We start from the raw sequence: 25,259 nt of genomic DNA, 5'->3' as shown, positions 1-25,259 counted from the left end.
TATATGATGTATTATAAAATATATTTTTTTTAATTAAAAAATATATCAATTGAATAGTATTGATTTTATTCGAGGCCAAAATCAAACAAAAAAAAAACGCTTTGATCTTATTTTACGCTCTTTTCAATTTATTTATCAAGCTGTTTTGATTATATTTAAAAATTTAAGTATTATTTTTTCACGTCCGTTAATTTTAGTCTATTTGTTAAAAATAAAATTACAAAAAATAGAATAAAAATTAATGGGCAAAAATTATTATTTTGTAAAATATCACATATAACTACTGCTTAAATATTTCGAAGAAATGATTAAAAATTGCCGATAAAAGTTGGAATTGGAATTGGAATTGCATGCCGCATTCAGACAAACTCAATTAGGTCAAGATTTATGATTACAATAAATCCCCTATTAATTAATTAATTAATTATATTATATTATATTAGTCCCACATGCCTTTCTTCATCATTTATTTATACTGCTTCTTCCACTCAACTCTCAAACTGTAGCTTGCTTGCATATTTTGCATTTGCTTTGAGTTTTTCAAAATTTCAATAAAATTATTTGTTGCAGAGTCTCAATAAAACAATACTTCTTTTTCTATATGAAATTGTTGAAAATCTTTAGGATCAATCGACTAACACATGCGACCATAAATCATAAAATAAGAAGACAAGATTTACGATGTTCAGCCAAAATTGCCCACTCCTCACGGTTCGCTGCGCTATCCTTGCTCTGCTCCGCTACATTCGACCCACGGCCCCTCGATTTATTTTAAGCTACTTTCAATAGAAATATGTAGCTTTTGTTATTTTTATCCATTTAAAAAAAAAAATTATATATTTTTATTATTTAATAAGTGTAGATTTGATTATATATTATACATATTTATATTAATATTATGAACAAATCTTTACATATAACAATATAAGTTAACTATTATTTAAATATAATTATATTTTTAAATTTTGTGTCCAAGTAAATATTTATGTATATTACGTGAGCATCGGTCACCATCGAAGAATAATAACCTGCAAATTAAATCGGTAAATCAAGTCACATTAGGAAATGTATGATAGAAAATTAAAATCACACTCTCGAGGTATTAGTACCAGCTACCTGATCCATTCCCTGGTATGATATAGTATCACGTAAACATTCTCAATAAACCAAACAATAAAAATCAAAACATTAAAATAAAATAAAAAAGAAAGAAAGAAAAGACTGAGATGAGATATATCCAAGAAACACAATGAAAGAAGAACAAAATCATGCTACAAGAGAGAGAGAGGCCTGCTGACTGTCTGAATTATCTATCTATCATTCATTAGGCCACAGCCCCGTCGAGATTCGTCGTCGTCCCGGGACTGTGACGACAATAGTCACAGCTTGATCCAAAATATACATCCAACAAAATAACAGAAGAAACTAGAAAGAACAAGACACACAGACAATGTAAAAGACATCATCTTCTTGGTTTTTGAGTGAGAGAGAGAGAGAGAGAGAGAGAGAGAGAGCTACAAATCACATTTCTTCCCTACTCAAAGAACATGGTCATGATCATGATTATCTACCCAATGCTCTGTAAGAAACAGACCAGCAACATTACTACCAAACACAACAAAAAAACCAATGAAATAAAATACGAAATTGCTGGGTGGTGGTGGTCCATGCATTGCATACAATGGCGCAACCGAATGTTCCTGTTGTTGCCAATCCTTTGGCCGTCCATGGCTGACTTTCTTTTTTTTTTATTGTTTTCTTTATAAGGGTGTTGGGGCGGATGAAGGAGCCTCGATCTTGTCTGAACCGAAAGCAGTTCCAAAAATGTTCGTCTGGAGTGGAGGGGTGACTTTCACGCGTAATACATGTACAGGCTGTTTGCAGCAGCACAGGCAATAGAGTTTTCCGATGGATGCCAGGCCAGGTGGAGCAGCTTCGTGGTGAAATCAAAAGAGTTCCCGTTGGCATCGACTCCTGGTGATTCTGCCCCTGCACCATATATACGTACATACATATGTAAGTATGTGTAGCATCTATGTTCTTTCAGGTTGAAGAAAATAGGTAAACAATATGATTTGCCAAAACAAGATTAAGAATGTAAAAAGATACCTCGCCGTACAACGCGGCTGATGCTACTGCTCAGGGAACGGGTGGGTCTAGAGGGGGTCGCAACCTGCCTCCTGCAGACGTAAATAGTTTTATCGACCAAGAAAGATTGGATCAAAACTGCATTTTTGTTTCCATTAGGACAATACCTCCTTTTTAATTTTAGTAATTAAATTTGATTTCAATCGACTTAAGCCATGGATGGTAATAGTTACAGAACCTTCTAGCAAGACCAGATACGATATTTTTCCACACGCATTAAAGTTCAATACTATCAAACATACCTCATTGGATTTTTGCTAGCTTCCAAAGTGGTCGTCTCGGTACTTCCGGGAGCACAGCCAAACACACGGAACAGATTGCTGGATTTGTATAAAGCATTTTATTACACAGGCAGAGATGAAGAAGAAAATTGAACAATAAAAAGTGAACAGGAGGTCCGGGATACCTATAAGAACCAGTGGCCACTCGAAGGCCATCCCCACTCAAGCAGCATTCGAATTTATCAAAAATGGAGTCGTTTTCGTACAAGTCGCATAGCTGAGCATTGTTGAATTACAATTTAAGCAAGCAGCTTGATAACATTAGACAAGAACGTGGATAAAAGTAGTTTACCTTTGGTCTCAAATACTCGTGAACCTGGAAAGTTGATACCGGTCCGGAGTCCATATTAATATCCCATAACTGATACAGATAGGTATTTCATCAGCAAAGGATCGGACAATATTGTAATACGGTAATAAGTATGTGGACATGTGCTTAGGACATACTACCTTAAGGGTCATGTAATCACGGCTCAGTAAATATCTACCGTCCCTTGCAAACTTAATATCTGAAATTGAAGCAATTATCTCGGTGAAAAACGATCTAGAGCCTGGTGCCTCTTGTTGCTCAAATCTGTTTCATGATAACCCAACATTAAAATCTTACAATAAAGGACAGTTTTATCATTGGTAGTTAGAGAATTAAATGGGCTTACATCTTGGAATGTGAATCACAGAGCGCAGATTGCCGCAAATCAATGAGACGAATTGATCCTTTAGAACTACTGTATGCCAGCATGTTGCAATGATGAGGATGGAACTCAGCCGACGTTATGACCTCTGAAATGATAAACAAATATTATGCAATTGAGAGTTTCCCGTGATTAAAAAAGGTGCTTCACATGAATTAAGAAGATACTCAAATCGAAAAATAAATAAAATATTAGGTTACCAGTTAGATCCTCCATATTGGCTGGTTTAACATCAACAATGTTGAAGCTTTGGTTGCTTATTGCCAAGTTCCAGAGATTTATTCGGAGATCATCAGCTGATATAAACGTTTCACCATCACTGGAGGGCATTTGCACATGGAAATTATTTTTAAATTCAAGCAAATACTATAACCAGAAGGAAGAACAAAAGCAAAACTGACAAACACGGAATACAAATTTAATTTAGGTTCATTCAACAGCATACAGTAAAGTCGAAGGCCAGAGAACAAACTTGGTAGGTGTAACAGAATAACAGCGTGAATTGATGATGGGATTTTACCTGTTATTCGAGATAGAGTTGATATGGTAATCATGTGCATGAGCATATATTCTCCTGCATCTTGCAATGAGACTGCTCTCACTGCTCGTGACCTAGATACATTATATATTCAAGTCAGGAAATGGAGAGAATTAGCATTAAACAATCGAAACACACACACACATATCCACGTATAAAAAATATATATATTCTGAATTTCAAGAAGCATTGTATAAAAATTTTATACACAAAAAATGTAACCAGGTTATACAATTACCACTGGCAATCGGAGGGAGGCGATGCCCCCAGGCGGAAATGATGAGTTTTTGCTCAAATAGTCGGAAGGCTGATCTGGATAACTGCCATTAGCGAGGCACTGTTTAGAACTGGAAGAAACACTAGAACTTGCTACACTACCGTTTCCAACGGATTTAGATGAAGCTGCATTCATGACAGAAATTTTCTTGACCTTCTTCTCATGGACCTGTTTGGATAAGAAAGTTACATACAGAAAAAGGGAATCATGTGAGGTAAGAAAGTTAAAGGTGAGAAATAAAAATTTCGACTATTTCTCATCAGTTAATGACTGGGAATATATAATATATACAGTTCCATTCAGTAGGTTAAGAAGGCTACCATTTCCTAATTGAAAATGCAAAGCTACCCTTTCCTAAATGCCGTCCATATTAGATATAATCATCAAATGTCGCAACAAGTCAACAACCAATACACGACTTTGATGAGACGAGTGCAAGGCTTCATATCCATGTTGCCATGGTGAAACAATCGTAATTTAAGAGTAATGCCACCTGAATCTCTCTCTATCAATCATGATATAAGCGAAATCCTATTACCTTCCAAAATTTAATGGTCTTATCATTAGTAGACAGAAGAAAGAGTGCACCATTGGACGCTTGGCACCACCGAATCTTGTTTATTTTCTCCTCAATCTCCAAACTTTTAAGATAATCGAACTGTACAAAGTAAACAAAAGAGAGGTCAACAATTTTATTCCTTATTTGTAAGGAAGGGTTAAGAGTGTGCAACTTAAAAATGGAAAAAATAAAGTAAAATAAAAAAAGATAGTCTTCACGATAAAGTAAAAGGCATGAAAAAGTACCTCAGGTTCGTGGCTCTGAAATTCAGTCTGGTAGCGGAATTCAGGATGTCGCCTATTTGGACAATCCATCCTTTCTAAATCTCTTCGATTTCCACCATGCTTCATATCCAAATTGTAAGAAAAGACATATATATTAAAAAGTAATAAAATAAAATTGAAAACACAATTATCGAACCATAATATTAGATCTTGTGACATCAGTGTATCCTCACCTCCTTTTTGTCGGTCCTTTCAAATAACACGACTCTTCCACCACGGTCCCCAGTAGCTAGATGGTCACCACTTTTGTCGAATTCAATGGCAGAGATGATATCAACTACAAGCAAAGAAAGAAAATCAAGCAAGCAATTAATGCCATCAAACTTTCAAGACATAAAAGCAAAGAGCTAAAACAGCTAGAGAAAAGCACACAAATTCCACCACTCATATATACTATAAACAATCGTCACTGATCTCACCCATAACCTTTTAGCTTAAATAAGAACAACATTCCTATCCTTACAGGGCTACTTTACGGCACTTTCCCACCTTACTCTCTCCGCCTAACCAAGAAACATTGCCATTTATAATCCGCCAAGTTAGCACAACACGCAATCATAGCAACAATGGCTTATTGAACAACAAGGCATGCACAACTTACATTGCGCACAATTAACCCGACAACTTAAAAACAAAAGATGGTTTTGTCCAAAGACATACGTATACCGAACCAATGAATTATCAGGGAACTTCCCAAAGATTCCCACCATATCACAGGCGTCACAAAACCATCCACCGACCGAAAACTACAAAAATGGACACAAAACCATCCAATGACCGAAAACTACGAAAATGGACAACCCAAATGGCTGAAATCGTAATCATTAAAAACGCATCAGCAATCTAAATTCACACAACTAAAGAAACTCATTATCAGTAGTGACACAACAGCTGACTTCTTATATTATTAGTACTCAAAGAAGAGCAGCTAAAGTTATGCCTATCTCCAATTCTCTCATAATCATAATCATCGGATAACCTTAACAAATCTAGAAAGATGTATGCTTATGGCTGATGCCATAGAGTTGCAGCTCGATTCATGATTCCAGATTGAATAATCCCCACAGAGATAAGAACACAGAGCAAAAAATTCTCACAACAAGCAACAAAAATCAACATTGAAGTCAATCCACTGCACTCTACACCATTTTCCCTCAAACAATCTGATCATAAGCAAATCATAGACTGTAAATCCCCAATAGATTTTCCACTAAATCAAGCAATCAACGATCCCTCCCTCTCCCCAACAAAATACCATCAAAATCACAATATCCCAAACCCTAGCCACGAGATCCGAGCACAAATGAAAAATTTTTCCCATTCATTCGCTATTACCTTCTTGTACTTCCTCGCCGGCCGTCCGCTCGCCGAAGACCTGCGAGAATTTCCACTCGAGGGGCGCAGGTGGACCGTCCGCCGCAGATGCCACCCCCGCGCCATCCCCGCCGTTCATTCTTCTCGGCAATCGGAAACCCGAAGCAAATCAAGACGGCTACCAACGAGAGGAGACGAAACGAAACGAAACGAGAAAACAATCGCAATCGCAAGGCAACAATAGAATACAATTGATTCTGCCTTTTCCCCCCTTGCCTATATACACTTCATTGAGGGAAACCCCAAAAAGAGCGAATTCAGGTCCGCAAATCGGAAGAAGATCGGAGCAGGCGAGGGATGTTGGATTCAGATTCAACCATTATTTCTCCAGTGTGTTGATATACACAACAACATCGATTAGTACACAAAAAAGAATTGAGAACTCAGATTTCTCTCTGCAAATAATATATATTTTTTATATATACATATACATATGGTTATTTATTTTGATGCTTATAAAGCTGAAATTTTTACCACTTTTTCCTCCTCCCTCAAAAGTGTATTCCTAGTTTTTTCACCAAATCAGTTTTATTTTTTCTCACTCCTCTTATGAGGGCATCTCTCGAATATATAAATATATATATGAATATAGAGAGAGAGAGAAGGGCAAAAGGGAGAAAAAAGCAATCAAGATCTAAGCACAATGATCAATCAATAATGAAATGGAAATATACAAACAAACAAACAAACAAACACATGTATGTATGTAATAAATCGATGGTATCACTTTGATCCAGGTTCCATTTTATTTATTTATCTTCCATTAATTAAGAATAAAATTGCAATCTTGAAATAATTAATTGTAATGAAAAGGCAGGCAGCCCATAGCAATGTGTTGGTGTGTGCTGTCTGAACGGAGATGGGATGTGAAGTGTGAACTCTCTCTCTCTCTCTCTCTCTCTCTCTCTTCTTTTCTTTCATTTGTCAATGGTGGAACCTCTCAGGCTCTCAGCCCCCTAGACCTAGAGTGAAGATGAAGAAGGTAAAGGTTGGTGAAATAACATTTATGCCCTTTATTCTTTTTATAATATATATAGAAAGAAAAAAAGAGAAGTGGTGTTTTGGGCGTTTCCCTCAGTAGCCTTTTGGTGAAGGAATCTGGCTGTGTACGTGGTTTCGGCAATGGAGGATTTCTTCTCAATTTTTATTATAAGAATGACTCATTCTTTTTATTAAAAAAATATATTTTCTTTATTTCAATGCAAATGAATCACTTGAAATTTTACACTATATTAAAAAAAATTAAAAAATTTTAATATTTTTATCATTTAATAAAAAAAAATAGGAACGAAAAAGTATGTGTTTTTTTTTTGTCAAAATTTTTAAATATTTAATTTAAAAATATATATATATATAAACAAATTATAATGAATTTTATAAAATATTCTTTACCGTTCCACTTTAATAGTATTTTATTAACCAATAAAAATGTATAAAATTTTGATATTTTTCATATATAATGATATCTTTGTAATTCATGTATCAATTAAAGGATATTTGGATATTACTATATAATTAATTTTACTAAATAAAAAATTAATAATTTTGAATAAAATAGATGAAAATAATAAAAATAGTACTTTTAAGGTGTTAAGTATAAAATATATATTTATTTTTGACATGGAGTTAAATAATACTATTAATATTTTAATTGCAGTATATAGTTAAAAATAATCTAAAGATAATAACAATTTTGGTCTTATGTTTTAATATAAAAATAATAATGTGATTTTGTAAAATAAGAATATTTTTGAAATAGTTATTTTATAATTAGATAATTTAAAATAAAAATATATATTTTGAGTGGACAAAAAAAAATAATAAATATAATAGATTGAAGTGATACTACAAAGGTGTTGAAAAGAAATAATCTGATAGGGTTTGATATTGAATTTAAATTTTGAACGATAAAAATTGTAAATTGAAATAATTGTATATAAAATATTTTTAAATTTAAAATTAATTTTATAATAAGAAAAATAATGAATATATATTTTATTTGGTAAAATTTTTTTTAAAAAAAAGGAAAAAAGACAAACGTGTTTAATATGAATATGATATAAATAAAAATAATAACATAATGAAATTAAAATTATCGTTACAACAAATACTATTTGAAAAATTGGGTTTACTTTTTTTGTGTATTTTTTTCAGTCCAATTTAATGTATTTTTAAAAATAATTTTCATCTTTATCATAAAAATATATATATACTTTTCATAAATTTTACAAAAATATATCTTTTGTTTATATTTATATTTGATGCTATATTATTTAGTTCATCAGTCTTGTATTCAAATTTTTATTTTCTATACATGATCTCAATGTATATATTTAATTTTTTTTTAAAAAAATTCAATATTTTATCTAAAATATTATTTTTTATATTATCAAAATATTAAACAAACAAATTCAATAATACTAAAGTCTTAAAGTTACAGTCTAATTATAATATTAAATTTTATATTATATAAAAATATCATATAGGGTTTATTTGTTCTAATTTGATTTGAAAATACTTGTTTGAAAAATAGAAATCTAACAACCAAACCCAGAATTGTAATATTTTGAAAATTTAAGGATGAGCGAGGCAATACATTTTGATATCAGAGATAATCGGGAGAATTTAAAACCCAAATTCAAAGGAACAATTGATCGGCTGCTGTGCCTGAGCCCTTCCAAATTTGGTTCAACCGCCGAGAGACAAACCCCCCAACCCCACCCGGAATGTACGGAGCCGCAGGGAAGCTCGGCCGCGGCGGCGGAGGCGCCGGGAGGAGGAACATTCACGCGCCGCCAATCAACCGCCCTGCTTCCATGGTTCGCCCCTCCAGGGGCGGCGCCGGAGGACGTGGCCGTGGAGGTCTGTCGTCCGCCGCAACTTCGAACCGCTCCGCGCCCTCCGAGCTGCAGGTGGAGGAGAGTTTTGCCCTTGTCAGGGAGAATCCTTTGAATTTCGGGATGGCGATAAAGCTGGCACCAAACCTCGTCGAGGAAATCAAGCGCGTTGAGGCGGAGGGCGGCACGGCGCGCATAAAGTTTGACGTCGGTGCGAAAAATCCCAACGGCAATGTGAGTGTTTGGAATCGAATTTAATGTTACGTGATTATTGCAAAATCTGAATACACCTCTGCCTGTATGTATTGTAATGCAGTATAGAATCCATATGTACTTAGGGTTTAACTAAGAATCTGGAAGCTTATGGTTCGTGTAAAGTTAGGAGGGTTTCAGTTTTGGCTTGCTGATAGAATTTATCCGTTGATTTAGGTTCCTTTTTGGTAAGAGTTCGGACTAAGTTTCTTCATAATGAAGGATTGCTGCTGGAATTTTTCAATGTTTATTTCTGATGATGCGATTAAAAATTGAGTACTTTTATGGAAGTGGGGAGGAAAAATGCAGAGATAACCATGATTGTTTTGATAATATATAAAAGACATGACAGTAGTTTGTCTTGCTGAATCATGCTATGGTGATGATTATGCATGGTGATTGCAGAGTACCTTTGGGATTTTCAAATGCTCTTTGATTGGTCGTTTTTGGCTTGATTAATGTGAAGGTTGTTTATCAGAATGCTATTATTAAAAATTGAGTCAATTAACAGGTGTAAAATGAAATTGCCTGAGGCTTAGAATTCTATTCATATATAGGGATGATTACCATGTCTTTTGGCTTGTTAGTACTTAGTTGTTAACTTCTATTTTATTTTCTATGTTCCTAACCCTTGTGTAAAGTGTAATGTATTTGGAGCCATAGGAAATGTTGCCATTGTTTAACTGTTTGCAAAGAAATGATATTTGGCTTGAAAATGATATAGTTTTTTTATTTCTTAAATTTGCTGCCCTCTTGCAATCTTGGGCCTGTTTTTTTCCACCATAAATATATTTCTTGATGTTCTGCAATTCTTTTGTCCCCAAATTCTTGTAAGGATAATAATATATTATCTTTAATTCATAGAGCTAAAGATTTCTTGTGTCATGGATATATTTTGCTTTAGTTAGTTGCATTGTTGATTAAGCAGTATTGTGTAGGATTTCCCCATTACATGCGGAGACAGTGCTTCCAGTCATGCTTTTCCTGAAGTGACTTGAGATGAGAAAATTAAGGATTGATGCTTTTCTATTCATGTACTGACTTTCTTCAATTCACCTTGAAATCTGTGTGCTTTCGGCCGTCTTTTTTACACTGTTATCTTTCTCATTGAAGTTTGTTCTTCTGGTCCACGAGTTAATATTTTTATTCTTGTCATATGGATTAAATATTTTTTGTATTCTGTCTGGTTTTATGGTTTGTCCTCCCTAATACTAGTAAACTTGAGACCCAGCTAGTCATTTTTTTTTTTTAATTAATTTTTTTATAGGTTATTCAAGTTGGTGATAAAACCTTCAGATTCACTTGGTCGAGAGAGCCAGGGGACTTTTGTGACATATATGAAGAACGTGAAAGAGGTAAAGATGGGAACGGTTTGCTTGTAGAATCAGGAGCTACTTGGCGCAAACTGAATGTAGAGCGCGAATTAGATGAATCAACAAAAAACCATCTAAAAATGAGGTCAGAAGAAGCAGAACGTAAAAGTAAATCACGAAGGTAACTTTCTTTCAGTAGAATGAATTTCCTCGCAATGGAAGAGTGATATAAGTTCATTTCTGTTATAGGAGTGGATGAAAATGAAGCCTATCATTTAATTATGTTATTAATTTCTTCTTTGACCTGATAACAGAGCCATTGTTTTAGATCATCAAACTCCAGCTGTGAAGAATCAATTACAGGATTTTGCTGCTGCCGAGTGTATGTCATTAGCTTTTATGCAATAGTTCTCTGTCATTTACACATGTGCAATGTTTTGGATATATGAGTTACAGCTAGTGTCAATTTTTTTTCTTTATAAGGTGAAAATTTTATTTCAAAAAGCTTGGCCATCAGCTCGCTCCTCATTTTCGTAACACTGTAGATGCACTTATATAATTGCTTCCAACTGTGATTTCCCATGCATTTTTTCATATCCCTCTTTTATAGTTTAAGGTCTATGAACTGCTATAAAATAGAGTTGTTCAAGTATATTAGTTTATCTTCTCTCTCTTTTACCATTCCTGCTTTTAACTACATGTTGCGATTGAGATGGCTGATGAAATTGAGATAGTGATAATCTTTAAAATCTGAAAGAGATATGTTATTCTTTGCTTCCCATTCCTACTTGCAAAACAATTTGATAGCACTTGGTAATTTAACTTGACGTGGTCATATGATTATATGCGCATACTCTAAGAAAGAGAAACCTAAGTTTCAGTCCATTACTTTTTTGGTTATTTCTTTTGGAGAGATGAACAAGATTTGATTTTGATCATACTGAATAATTTTCTTATAGATTCTTAAGAGAGTACATTTTATTCTAAACTTATCTCCCCATATTATTTTTGTCGTTCTCCTAAAATAGTGACAAGATAACCATCCATTATGATGTTAAATTTTGTGTTGAAGTAGAATGGAAATATAGTGTATGGCACTGAAAAATATTATTCTATATATAAATGGCATCTTAATCATATTTACTAAAAGCTTTACAGCACTGTCACCAGCTTTGAGCTAAATGTAGTGTAATTTATTTTTCAGCCAATCCGTGGAAAAATTTCAAGAACAGGAAAGAGAATCCTTTGAAAAAGCCAAAGTCTCAAATATCTTCAGGTAAATGGAAGATCAAACCAGTTTTTTATTTGTTCCCTTGGATTTTGTTAGGAAATTAATACTGAGATGATACTCCTTTGAATCTATTGCAAGCATATGACCATGGATATATTTCTGTTTTGGGCTTCATTAACCGTTTTCACATTATTGCTTGTTTATGAATTATACTAGGGGGACCTTCTAGGCCGGTCTGTAAATCTGGTTTGCCTCCTAGTGGCCTTTCAAAGGTTAAACTCTCATCTGGTTCACCTTCATCTTCCCAACTGGAGCAACACAGTGACTCAGTACCCCCTCGTGTGAGTGGCAATTCTGTTAAAGGACAGGCAAGCCTACCAGAGGCTGCACTTCAGAATAAGATAAAAATTGCCAGCTCTGACAAGGATTTGGGCGCCAGCCTCTCAAATAGTAGTACTTTTAGTGAAACAGTCAAGCATGGCCAAAACACAGAGGCTAAAACTACTGATTTAAGAAGTCTGATAATTACACTACTTCTGAAGCACCAACATAAAGGACTGAGCCTAAAGGTAAGCAGTAGAAATTTGAGAGGCTTTTGCGTTCTTTATGAATATGTACTGTTCTTTCCTTTGGACATCAACATGTGCTTATTATGGTTCTTTGGCAGGCTTTGGAGAAAGCCATTGGAGATTCTACGCCGAACTCAGCCCGGCAAATAGAACCAATTTTGAAACAAGTATGCAGTGCACATGCTTTAAATAAATAATCTTTTTATTTCATGGACGATTCTCACTTATCTATGTTGTATTGGTAGATTGCAGTTTTTCGATCACCTGAAAAATATTTCTTGAAACCTGGGGTGGAAATGGAAAGCTTCAAGAGGCTTCCACCTCAAATTGGAAGGTGTGTCCATCACATCTGTTTATTTATTTATTTATTTTATTGTGTTCTCAATGCTCATCTTTGTGTTTATCTGTGGTTCATTTCTCTTTTTCTCAGTTGTTTGAAATATGGGCATTGGTGCAGTGGTGCTATTAGTAAGGTTAAGTGTCTTTGCTAATAAGATGACAGAGGAATGGCATAAATAACCATATTGTTTGAGTTTGTCCTTCGGTACATAACCATTATGTAATTGAATCCGTGGAAATGAACATATAGATTACAGAAATTTCAATTTTATTTGTATTTGTTGCTTTCAACATACGATATATGATCTGTTGCAATTTGCCAGGTGTGCTAGGTATTAAAAATCTGCAATAATAAGCAGTTATTTTGTTTATTTATATTTCACTTTCCATGATTTTCTGTGTGTTCTTTTTTGATGTTGTATCAATATTTTTAACTTGATTTTTCTTGTTTGTATTACTTATTTATTTATTTTGCATGGATTGCAGTCATGAAACATGCCAGTTTCAAGATAGAAAGTTTTGTGCTTGTTAGATGTAGTTGAAATCAGACCTTAAATTAAATTGTTGGTCCCATCTGCCTGACATTATATGCATCCATCGTCCATGTACTGCATATTTGTTTGTACATAAGTTAATGGTTATCACTAGGGCTCTAATGTTTCATTGTTCACCAGTTCTCCAGAAATTAGACTTGAATCTCCTGCACTGCAGAAATCGGATCAACTTCCTGCACAAACTCCAAGCTTTTCCATGAGAACAGCTGCCACAGATGAAGAACCCGCTGACTTAAACTCTACACCAGTACATACAGTGGCTTCCGAGGAGAATATTGATATACTATCTAATTCACCAGAACCATTCAGTGACCAAAAGGTTTCAAACAATATTGAGGGGTTGGTAGGCAGCTCTAGTGATAGCGGGAGTGTCAGTGACACCGACAGTGATAGTAGTAGTGATACCGGGAGTCGTAGAAGTAGAAGTCAAAGTCCAGTGGGAAGTCGAAGCGGGAGTAGTAGTGATAGTGATAGTGATAGCGGAAGTGATTCAACTTCCAGTAGCAAGCAGGCATCTGAAGATGATGTTGATATTATGATGAGTGATGATGACAAAGAAAGTGAGCGTAAATTGCAAGAATTTGATCCTGTCTCATCGAAATCTCCTCTAATATGGAATTATCTGGATAACGAATATCCTGATGTAGGCAACTCTGAAAGGCATGATGATCATGTTTCTGGTGAGGTTGACATTGAGAATGAATCCCCTCACGATTTTATTGATGCTGAGAGGCTGCGCGGAGCTATTCATTCAGTATCTAATGAAGAACGAGACCATGTAAGAAAAGCTGATAATGGATTGGGCTGTGTTGCTGAAGATGGATTTAAGCCTGATCAGTCTGGTAATGTGGAAAGATCATCAAAGAGTGGCAAATCTAAACGACCTACTGATAGTAATGATTTTAATGGGAGGGTTCCCAACAGAAAGAAACTGAAGAGCCAAGACTTGAGCCAACCGGTATCTGGGACCGTGAGTTTGCTTTTTGGAGAGAGTCCTGGCAATGCATCCCCTGATAGACCTCTAGATGTCCCTGACATAGAAAATACTGAGGCTCCTTCAACCGAAAGAAAGCCTGATAAACCTGAAAGTTTGGAGCATGGGGTAAGACATTCTGAAAGAAGCCTTCAATCCCATGAGGGTCTTTGGACACAGAAAGGAGAAACACAAAGTAAAGATGATGCGAAGGAATCCAATTACAGAAAATCAGAAATGCCGGGGATGGTTAAGAAGGGCACATCTCATTCAATCTCACATACAGGTTATTCTCCCAATAGGATGAGCAACACGAGTGGTGCACTTCAAAGAGGTCAGTCTGACTTGGAATTGGGTGAACTTAAAGAATCTTTCAATGGGGAAAACAAGAGGGATTCGGAAATTTGGAATTCAAATTCTGCTAGAGGTAAAACATCAAACAGTATCACTAAAGATTCATTGTCCCCAGCAGATCCAGAGGTGGCAGCATATATTCCAAATGGAGCATCTAAAAGGAAGGCCACAGAACATAATGCTGACGATCTTACAAGACCTTGTTTGAAGCGTCCTCGACCTTTGCACCGGCAGAATCAGCCTCCTGGAAATCATGTTGAGGTTGGTTCTCAGCTCAATAAAGGACCCAAAATTAGTAATAAAACTAGATTTGCTGAGGCTGGAAGAGCCCCGGGCCAAAACTCAGATTCTTGTAGAGATACTTCCAAGACAGTGCCTATGACACAGCAAGAGCCTGTTTCCATACAAGGAGTTGGGCTCCATACTACAAAAGAAAACACGACCAACATGGCTCAGGACTCGAATGATAGACAAAAATATGCTTCTTTAACGGGACACAACGGTGCCATTGGAGAAAATATGAAATCTTCGTTAGATGCAGGCAGTTCTCCATACACAAAATATGAGAAGGAGGAGCCTGAACTTAGAGGACCAATAAAGGATGTTTCTCAGTAAGTCTTCAAGCCGTGTTTTCATAAATAAATAAATCAACAAACAAATGAATGTAGGTGTTCTATAGCTTGTAAGCCTACATTTGTGTCCTAGACTTTTACGATAATCTATTTCTTTCAGGTACAGAGAATATGTTAAGGAATATCAAGTCAAGTACGAGACATATAGGTCCTTGAACAAAATCCTGGAGTCATACAGGTAACTTAAATCTTATTAGCTCTTATTTGGGGTTTGTTCGTCTACAAAAGTTGTCTGATGTTTATAGTTATGGTGCATGATTAGGGAGGATTTTAGTAAACTTGGGAAAGATCTCAAGGCTTGCAAAGGCACAGATATGAAGAGATATAGCGACATATTGGAGCAGATAAAATCATCATTTTTAGAATGCGGCGAGGTGTGCAGATTTCTATCTGGTCAATTATGGATAGAGAACTTTATGGATTCATGCTTAATCACTACTTTGTCTCGATTTTGCAGAGGCACAAACGGCTGAAGAAAATATTTGTCGTGCTGTACGAAGAATTAAAGGTGTGACCGGATTCATTTCTCTGTAAATCATCCCCCAGAATTTCACCATCGTTTTTTAACTCATACATAACGTTGGGATGCAGCATTTGAAAGAGATGATTAAAGACTATGCTTCCGCGTATCAGAAAGGCTGATGGATCGATCATTTACCAATTGCCCTTTCCAATTCCAAAGCAACACAAAACACATGGAAATCAAATTTGTCGCCAAGGATTGATGCTAATGTCTGTGTGCGGGCATCGAAGATTGAGATAGCTCCATCCTGTTGCAGGTAACCCACCCTACAACCTGGAACTGAGGCTGTGAACGTGTGTGTGTATATATATTATATATATATATATGGTTTTTTTGGAGAGATAGAGAACTTGTGTGTATAGCATATGAATATATATCTATGTAGTTGTGGTCTGGTGTGACTATCTGTAATGCAGCAGTATCATTTTCTTATGCTTCTTGTGCTACATTGCAGCGTACCTTTCGGTTTTGCCAGACTTGGAGTTCTTAAAAGATTTGGGAATATAAAATTTAAAAAATACAAATAATAATAATAATTAGTGTGTTGAGACAGCCCATTTTGAGCCTTTGGTACTTTGTGCAATAGTAAATTTTTGGTGTGTTTGTTTGGGGCATTTTTTTCCAGATACACTATTCATTCTATTTTTTTTTAAAAAAATATCAAATTAAACATTTATTTTTTATTTTTTATATTATATTAAAAATTAATTTTACATTCAAAATATCATATCAAATCTATTTATATTACATTATACATGTATTTAAATTTAAAATTTTTAGTATTCAAAATTCAAACTTCCAAACAGAGTTTCGTATTTATTTATCCGTATTATATTAGGATGTAGAAACAAAAGTAAAAATACTACACTATTGTATGATACAAATAGATTGTTAAGGGACTAAAAGAGTATACTATTTCGTCACAATATAATAGTCTTTTACACGTATTTTTTACTATTTTTTTATTATACAAATATCACTATCCTTCACACTAATATACTCACAAAGATAAACAAAATTAAAATAAGAAGTAATTAATTATATTATATATTTTATCACACAACTTAATAAAAAAATAAATATATATTTTTTTATCACATTATTTAATTTATATTTTATTTTATCTGTCTAAATTCTTGTGTTTGAATCAAAATATTGCATCTTATATAAAAAGGGCCGAATGAATGAAGTATATTATACTCCTCCATCCACTTACAATGTTTAAATTTATTTTTGGCGCGTGTTTAAGAAATAATAGTATTTTAATTATAGCGAATAGTTAAAAACGGATGACATTTTTGCCTTTTTTGTGTAAAAGTCAATGCGATGGAAAGTAATGGTATTTGTGGAAAAAAAATACGGTATTTAATGAAATGTAAATTTTGTAATTGGATATCTCAAAATATAAATATATATACTTTCTAGCCGGACGGAGGGAATATCATATAAAATATATTATACTCTATGTACTTTATTTTGTTTTAAATTATTTTATATTAATAATAAAGTAATATTTTTATTTTTTTATCATATAAAATGTTATTTTATAATATATATATATTGATTATATTTGTATAATATATTTATAAATTTTATTTTTTTATAAATATATTAAATTAATATTTTATTTTTATATCACGAAGCATATGATTTATTCTATAATATTATAATTCAAAAAACCATCCAAAAAAATAATTTCTAAATTGAAGTAGTATTAATATTTAATATGATGTTTGGTGATAAAAGAATAAATATTTGATGAGTAATGCAAAATCTTAAAAAAGGAAAAAGATCAGTGTAAAACTTAATACAGTTAACTTTCATTGCCACATTTATATTTTTGCTTGGCACCAATTTCAGTTAGCCTACATTGGTGAATGTATCATTTGGTTAAATATGAAAAGGTCTAGGTGCTTTGGGTTTATTTATTTTGTTTATTTTGTTTATTATGTTATTTTTTATTTTTTTTTAATAATAGTAATATTTTTTTTTTTTTATTCTCACAGAATATTCAATAAAATCAAACTAATCAAAGTTGAAAATTTTAAATAATTTTTTTTTTTATTCTCAATTTCTATTTTTCCTTTTTTTTTTTAAATAAACTATATTTGGATCTATAGTTGATTAATATTGCATTCGATACTACAAATCTAAAATCTAATATTTTTTCAATATTATTTTGTATTATATAATTCGCCGTATATATTTATAATATCCTTTATATATCATTCTAAAAGGTCACATTTTTAATTCTATTAATTTCTATATTAATTTAGTATTTTTCTATTCTATTGGTATGCAATTCTTATATTTTAAAAAAACAATAAATATATTATTTTTATCATATACATAGATACAAAATATAAATACAAATTCATTGTTTGATTTTGCATTGTAATTTCTTCTTTAATAATGATTGAAAGTTTTGTAAAAAAAATAATATATTTTATAAGGAAAAACTTAAAATAAATAGAATTATAATCTTAAATAAGTTTTTTAGGTTATGTTTGTTTTGTGAGATTGGTGGAAAGAATTTATGTTTTTTCTAATGTAAATTATATAGAATTATGTAAAAAATATAAAAGAGTTATAAAAATAAATGTGTAGAGAATATAAAAATTGATTATGAAAATTTTAAACACATGAAATAAAATTGTAAGTTTGTTTTTTTTTTTTATATAAGGTATAAAAAAACGTGTCAATATTGTAATATAAAAATAATATTTTATTTTAATTATTAAGTTTTTATGAATAAATAAAATATATATTATATAAATGTAAGTGTATATTATATTTTTTTAATATTAATTAAGAAATATAAAATTGTTGTTTGACCATAATTCATATTATTCCTATTTTTTAAAATTAAATTATAATTATGTACAAATATTTTGTATTTAGCATTAATTCTATTTTAAAAGAAATATATTAAAAATTAAAACTAATTTCTTATTCAAAGATGTTTCTAATGGTAATTATTTAGCCGATGAAATTAATTCCTATATTATACGTCGATTGAAAATATAACAGATAAATTTTAAAATAAAATAAAAATAAAATAAAAATGAAACTGACGATAATAGATAGCTTGCAAAAAACTACGGTCGCAACTGTTATCACATACCATTTATGGTAATTGCACGGAAGCACCAATAAAATTAATAATTGCAATTAGCTCCACCAAATCAAACCTTCCGCCACCCAAATCATTCCCCTCTTTGCCCTTTTTTCTCAACCCTCAAATTCCCACCTTTTTCTTCATCATCTCTACCTGCAATTACTTCTCTAATTAACTGTTGCTACTGGTGGAAGAAGATCCCGGCAGTTCAATTTGATGCTGACAGTTACCTAGCTGGTGACTGTTTTATGTGGTTGAGTTGCGGAAGTGAAGTACAGTGATTTCGTCTGAGGTTTCTGTTTCTTTCTCTAATTGGATTGCTAATTTTGGAATCTTGTGATTGGTTTTCTAGGAATCAGTTACTTGCGTGCTGTTTCGTTGCATCGTTTGTTTGCTTTCAGAACAGTGGTTGCTTTCTCAACCATTGAATTATTGTGTCTGATAAGCAAATTCTCCATGTTTATTTATCCATCTAGTGCGTTTGGATATGTAATAGTTTGCGTTTGCGTTCACAGGAAATGTTTCTGGAAGTTGAGTTTGTTGGATATTATCAGTCTTTTGATTTTCTCCCATTTCTTTCTTTCTTTTAGTTTTTGTGACCTTTTTGTGGATTTATCTATTTATTCATTTTTTATGTTGATAATGTTAAACTGCTCAAGAAAGTGAATTCTCAAAAAAAATTATCAAAAGGCATGCTTATGTGTAGGACATCAGCTTTAAGAAGTGTTTTGTAGCATTGGGCAGAGCTCAAGAAAGATTGAATCTTAAAGTTGAAAGAAAGAGCAAAATTAGCAGTGTTATATTTAGCACATGAAAATCAAACTTTTGTTGATGGAATATTCTAGATCTTGTATTGACAAAGGACAAAACAGAAGTGGACCAAGAAGGATTGTCTTTTGATTCCTGTAGATCTTATGATAAGCTTCTTTCTACCTTACACTAGAATCAGATGTTTCAATTGAATTTTTGTTAAAGACAGTTGGTTAAAAATGTAGAATCATTTTCCTTTCTTTATATTCTGTGTTATGATGGATGTATGATTGATGTTGATGGGGTTGTTTATTTCATTCTTGTATTATCTGTGAGGCTCATGGAGATCAATGTGTGAACTTTTGCAGAGGGAACAATTTTAAGCTAAGAGCTGCACTGTCATGCTTAATGTTGCTCCCGGCTGGTGGGATCGGGATGAATTCTGCAATGGATGATATGAACTTGATCCAGCACGCTCAGAGGCATCACCTTGTTGTCAGGGATCTTGGAGAAGAAATTGATTTGGAAATAGGCCCCGGAGATGATGATCCTTCTTTCTCACATGATTCTCTTCTTCGTGTTCAAGCACATGAAGCATCGGCCAAAGAGCATGGTGAAGACAAGCTCATGATGGGTTCTCACCTTCCTAACGAGGATCAAGATTTGTCGAAGGCACAATCAGGGAAAAGGAAGAAGAAAGTTGTTAAAAGATGGCGAGAAGAATGGGCTGATACATATAAATGGGCATACGTCGATGTAAAGGATGGGACTGCGAGGATATTCTGTTCTGTATGTAGAGAGTATGGCAGGAAGCATAGGCGGAACCCTTATGGAAACGAAGGAAGTAGGAATATGCAAATGAGTGCCCTGGAGGAACACAACAATAGTTTGCTTCACAAAGAGGCTCTCCGCCTGCAACAAGCCTCTAAAGAAAAAGTAATTGTTGACAAGCCAATCTACGTGAAAGGTGAGCTCTTGTTTCTTTATTATTTTACTTTAGGATTTTTAATGGTTGATATATGATTTTGCTGGTGTATTCTTGTGGCGATTGGATTTGCTTTCAGTATTAGCATTCATTTTCTGCCTTTCTCTTTTCCTATTTCTAGCTGGATATTCGTGTATGCAATATATATGAATTCATTATGATGTGTCTTTATGCTCTGTCAATAGTAGAAGTTTGTCAGAAACATGTTAACGCATTAATTAAAGAAGTTACCAAACTATTAAATGTCACTTTTTTCTTGCCTTTTTCCATCAGTGACTATGTTTATATAGTATTATGTTTCGAACACTCTTGGAAGAATATATATATATGTACACACAAATAATCCAATAGATCTCTCTCCGTCTGAGGTCTGTGCGTCGCTTCCTTTTTATTTCCCTTAAAATTGAACAAAATAGTTTCCCTTGATGCGTTTTGCATCCAGATTGTAATCTTGACTTGTATACTGATTTATCAAATGTGTTATGTGATTTATAAAAAATAATATTGACACTTATACAATTAGTGAAACCTTAGCACAGCTCTTATGTCAAAAACGGCTGGATCAATTGTTGAAGCTGCATTGAGAAGAGACCCTCATGAAACTGAGTTTATACAGTCTGTTCAAGAAGCGGTTCATGCTCTGGAAAGAGTGATTTCAAAAAACTCCACGTAGGTTGCCTTATCAATATCTAATTATTAAGTCAACATCTCCTTGTGAAAATAAACTTGGTTTATATGTTATGAATTATGCCTATAATCATCATCTTATTGTTTGCAATTATGCCAGTTATGTCAATACCATGGAGCGATTGCTAGAACCTGAGCGTACAATTATCTTTCGGGTTCCATGGGTTGATGACAGAGGAGAGACACATGTCAACCGTGGTTTCCGTGTTCATTTTAACCAGACGCTTGGCCCATGCAGAGGTGGACTACGCTTTCATCCACTGATGAACTTGAGCATTGCTAAATTTCTCAGTTTTGAGCAGGTTCTGATTTTGATTTTGACCTTTCAAATCATCCTTCTTCTTAATGTTTCTTCCTTGTTTGCCACTGGTGTATTCATTTTATCTGTATTTCATAGTGGATTTCTGGATTCAAATTTGTTTTCCAATTTCTTGAGTTGTTCTCAATGTAATATATTTATCCGTATATATATACATGTCTGCACACATGTTATGCAGTATTTGCTAGAAATTGAGATAATTTAAAATATGCTCACTGCTTAATTCTCTCTTTCTGTCACAGACTTTAAAAAATGCTCTATCTCCATATAGGCTGGGAGGCTCTTCTGGTGGGAGTGATTTTGATCCCAAAGGGAAAAGTGATAATGAGGTGTTGCCTTTAGCCTTTCGTTTTTTAAGGAAATAGTCACTATGGTTGAGATGAAAGAAATGTTGACTTTTGTCTTCTGGAACTGCATATCTCATATACAGGTCATGAGATTTTGTCAGAGCTTCATCAATGAGCTGTATCGGTATTTGGGTCCTGACAAGGTATGAAATTGGGGTTGACACTAATTTTTGTAGTCTGACTCTGATCACAAGTGGTTATTGCTCATCCAAATATATCTTGTACAATAGGATCTTCCTTCAGAGGAGATGGGTGTTGGCACTCGTGAAATGGGCTATTTGTATGGACAATATCGAAGGCTGACCGGCCATTCTCAGGTAAACTTTGCGTCATTTATATAGGTTTTTAGCGTTGGTAAGTTTAATTTTCCCTTACTGTTTAGTCTGTTGCCTATCCAAAACAGATGTCTTTGTTTGCCTTGGTCATGAAATAATTTTCTTAGTATTTTCAAAATGAGTCTGTATATAATTCTAATTGCTTGACAATACTTGTTTTTCTTGTAATGTGGCAAGAATAGAAGAAGTCGTTGTAAGGTGATTCTGATGTTTCATCGTAACTTGATATTATTACTTTAATCTTCTAGTGTAAGGTCTCATATTTGTGGCTGCAGTAGTTTCGAACATACATACAGTCTGAAAGTTTACTCTGTTGAAGAGATTATCTGATCTTGTCCCTTTACCATGCAAATCTTTTAGCAAGGAAACTTGTGATGATTGGCTGTGGTTCTCATTAGTGTTCCCTAAGTACGCAGGGAAGTTTTACGGGGCCTAGAGTAAACTGGTCTGGATCCAGCCTTCGAACTGAAGCTACTGGCTATGGATTGGTAAAATTTATCCAATTATTTCTCACATCCTTTTATTTATTATTTTCTTATATTTATTTGTCCAGTTAGTTCTTTTCTTTGCTCGCTACAGGTATTCTTCGCCCAACTTATGCTTGCTGACATGAATAAAGAGCTGAAAGGACTAAGGTTCTTTACTTCACTGTCCATTTCAGATAATTTTTTAACACTATCTTTCGCTGCTTATCATGGCAAAAAATTCTCATCCCGACACATTTCACATTACGCCCAGATGTGCAGTTAGTGGTTCTGGAAAAATATCGATGCATGTCCTAGAGAAGCTTATTGCATATGGTGCAGTTCCTATTACAGTTTCAGGTATAAACGGCACGTATATGACAAACAAACTGCATATAATGCCAATACTATAATTCGTCTCTAAAGTGCTTTTCAAATATTTGTCCTATCGATAGAGAAATTTAGAGTGTCATTGTAGCTTCCCATTATGCTTCATTCTGCTATCTCCACTTGTTTGTGGTTAACAGATTCGAAGGGTTATTTGGTGGACGAGGATGGGTTTGATTTCATGAAAATTTCATTTTTACGAGACATTAAAGCTCAGAATAGAAGTTTGAGGTTCGTAACCACTCTTCTACCCACTTATAACATGGAGTCTGCATCGGCTTACACATATTGTTTACAGAGACTATTCAAAAACTTATGCTCGCTCCAAGTACTACGATGAAGCAAAGCCATGGGGTGAAAGGTGTGACGTTTCCTTTCCTTGTGCTTCCCAGAACGAGATCGATCAATCCGATGCCATCAATTTGGTAAACTCAGGTTGCCGGATACTTGTAGAGGGTAATATCCTACAATGTGCTTGATCAAAATGCTATTTTTCATAATTTTGTATTGTTTTTGTTTTGTTACGGCTTCTAACAAACTTTATAACATTTCAGGCTCAAATATGCCTTGTACGCCCGAAGCAATCGATGTTTTAAGAAAGGCTAATGTTCTTGTTGCTCCTTCTATGGCTGCCGGAGTGGGAGGGGTATGTCGATTCATTAAATCTTAACTAGCTCATTTTTTGACACCATTGAAATTTAATAGCTTGCTTCGTTGCGCTTTGGGATCTTTCACGTTATAAATGACCAAAACGACACCTTCTGCGCTATTTTCTTTGCAAAATATTGCGAAATTTTTTGTTGCTTTTGACAGGTAGTAGCTGGAGAACTAGAACTAAAAGAATGTAATTTGAATTGGTCTCCCGAAGATTTTGAGTCGAAACTACAGGTAAGGGCTTCTAATCTTAGTGGAAAGAACTATTATATAAGACGAGCTTGAGATCATTTTAAGTTTTGGAACACCTTACAGCATTGATTCTTGCAATACAGTAGATTCGATTGTCGTTTTACATAACATACGATTTAAATCTCCAGGAAGCAATGAAGCAAACATATCAAAGAGCACTAAAAGCAGCGGCAGATTTTGGGTACCCGAAAGAGAGTCCCGAGTAAGCTGTTTTTCTCATACACGCATTCATGTTAGAGATCAACGAATCCATTCAGTACAGGGTTGTCTTTGTACTGAATCTTGTGTCAGTTTATTTGAATCTTTTACTGAGTAATTCAATAGTTTCAAGAGAGATTTTGAATAAATTGCAGGTCATTGGTGCATGGTTCTGTTATCTCGGCTTTTCTGACGATCGCAAGCAGTATGGCCGATCAAGGGTGTGTGTAAGTCTTGACTAAATTAAGCTATGAACTGTAAGACATTCTTTCAATCAAGTATTTGTAAAACCGGTGAGAACCGATACAGTTCTTTCAATTTTCTATCGAATATTGAGCATAGGTTGGAGCCTTGGATTGTATAGGTAGCAAAGAAAGATTGTATATTCTCTTGTATCTCCTATTTAAAATGTAGATGGTAAGTGATTATGTGGGTTCCTTCTTTTGTCCATTTTTTATTTTAAAGAAAATTGAAATATTAGAATGATTGTAAAATTTTACAAAGTAGATTTACAATTTTTTCTACCAAATATTATATTTAAAAAAATTCAAATCAAAACCAAACAAATCAAAAATTCAACGTAACACGTGTAAACATATACAATACAAATACGAAAATTGTGACACTACACACATATATAATAGAAACAATATGTATAGACCATTTAAGTTACTGCCCTTGTTCAATAATAAAGATACTATCGTCCCAAACCAAAATTACTATTTATAATTTAATAATTGTACTATCTACCACTATAAATATCTTTAAAACTTGCAATTCATTACGAAAATATTATTACTTTTCTGTTACAAACTAATATAATACTAAGTAAATGGTACTTTTTATATGGGACTCCGAGGTAGTATATTTTATGCCCTGATCTGTGGTACTGATTATCCCTAATCAGGACCCTATCGATTCCAATGAATCAAACACTATCTACATTACTATAATGACTGAAACATCTAAATGCTGGTGAAATTTGATCATATAAATTCATACTCCTAAAACAATGAATCCAGTCGAGCTGTAA

The 25,259-nt window shown here is 33.7% G+C and overlaps 3 protein-coding genes across 4 annotated transcripts; 2 read left to right on the top strand and 1 right to left on the bottom strand.

Moving 5' to 3' along the window:
- Positions 1-1,482: 1,482 nt before the first annotated feature.
- Positions 1,483-6,702, bottom strand: LOC127254086 (serine/threonine protein phosphatase 2A 55 kDa regulatory subunit B beta isoform-like). The gene is made up of 14 exons (XM_051278971.1): positions 6,115-6,702; positions 4,953-5,056; positions 4,741-4,839; positions 4,475-4,594; positions 3,898-4,104; positions 3,642-3,733; positions 3,322-3,440; positions 3,086-3,209; positions 2,880-3,003; positions 2,722-2,790; positions 2,555-2,646; positions 2,391-2,468; positions 2,110-2,180; positions 1,483-1,989 (listed from the first exon to the last, which is right to left on the bottom strand). Exons 1-14 carry the CDS (start codon positions 6,230-6,232, stop codon positions 1,853-1,855), a joined length of 1,554 nt encoding a protein of 517 aa, XP_051134928.1. The 5' UTR covers positions 6,233-6,702; the 3' UTR covers positions 1,483-1,852.
- A 2,039-nt stretch (positions 6,703-8,741) lies between these two features.
- LOC127254085 (uncharacterized) lies at positions 8,742-16,188 on the top strand. The gene is made up of 12 exons (XM_051278969.1): positions 8,742-9,224; positions 10,510-10,736; positions 10,870-10,937; positions 11,760-11,831; positions 12,003-12,355; positions 12,454-12,522; positions 12,601-12,689; positions 13,369-15,186; positions 15,308-15,385; positions 15,470-15,581; positions 15,665-15,715; positions 15,799-16,188. The coding sequence occupies exons 1-12, from the start codon at positions 8,880-8,882 to the stop codon at positions 15,847-15,849; spliced, it is 3,333 nt and encodes a 1,110-aa protein (XP_051134926.1). The 5' UTR covers positions 8,742-8,879; the 3' UTR covers positions 15,850-16,188.
- A 2,722-nt stretch (positions 16,189-18,910) lies between these two features.
- On the top strand, positions 18,911-24,663 carry LOC127254293 (uncharacterized). Of its 2 annotated transcripts, XM_051279327.1 has the most exons (16): positions 18,911-19,140; positions 19,967-20,565; positions 21,123-21,252; positions 21,371-21,572; positions 21,832-21,918; positions 22,020-22,079; positions 22,167-22,253; positions 22,688-22,759; positions 22,851-22,906; positions 23,010-23,095; positions 23,263-23,353; positions 23,421-23,578; positions 23,677-23,768; positions 23,936-24,010; positions 24,157-24,230; positions 24,382-24,663. In XM_051279327.1, exons 2-16 carry the CDS (start codon positions 20,007-20,009, stop codon positions 24,455-24,457), a joined length of 1,905 nt encoding a protein of 634 aa, XP_051135284.1. In that variant the 5' UTR covers positions 18,911-19,140; positions 19,967-20,006; the 3' UTR covers positions 24,458-24,663. The 2 variants fall into 2 exon arrangements, with proteins under 2 accessions (XP_051135284.1, XP_051135285.1); XM_051279328.1 differs by lacking the exon at positions 18,911-19,140 and having other exon boundaries at positions 20,417-20,565; positions 21,107-21,252.
- The last annotated feature ends 596 nt before the right edge of the window (positions 24,664-25,259 follow it).

This window comes from Andrographis paniculata, unplaced genomic scaffold, assembly GCF_009805555.1.
Source record: "Andrographis paniculata isolate CXL003 unplaced genomic scaffold, ASM980555v1 Contig52END, whole genome shotgun sequence".
In the NCBI taxonomy this organism is placed as follows: domain Eukaryota; kingdom Viridiplantae; phylum Streptophyta; class Magnoliopsida; order Lamiales; family Acanthaceae; genus Andrographis; species Andrographis paniculata.
The sequence above is the reverse complement of the archived record's forward strand: the minus strand, read 5'-3'. Positions and strand labels throughout refer to the sequence as shown.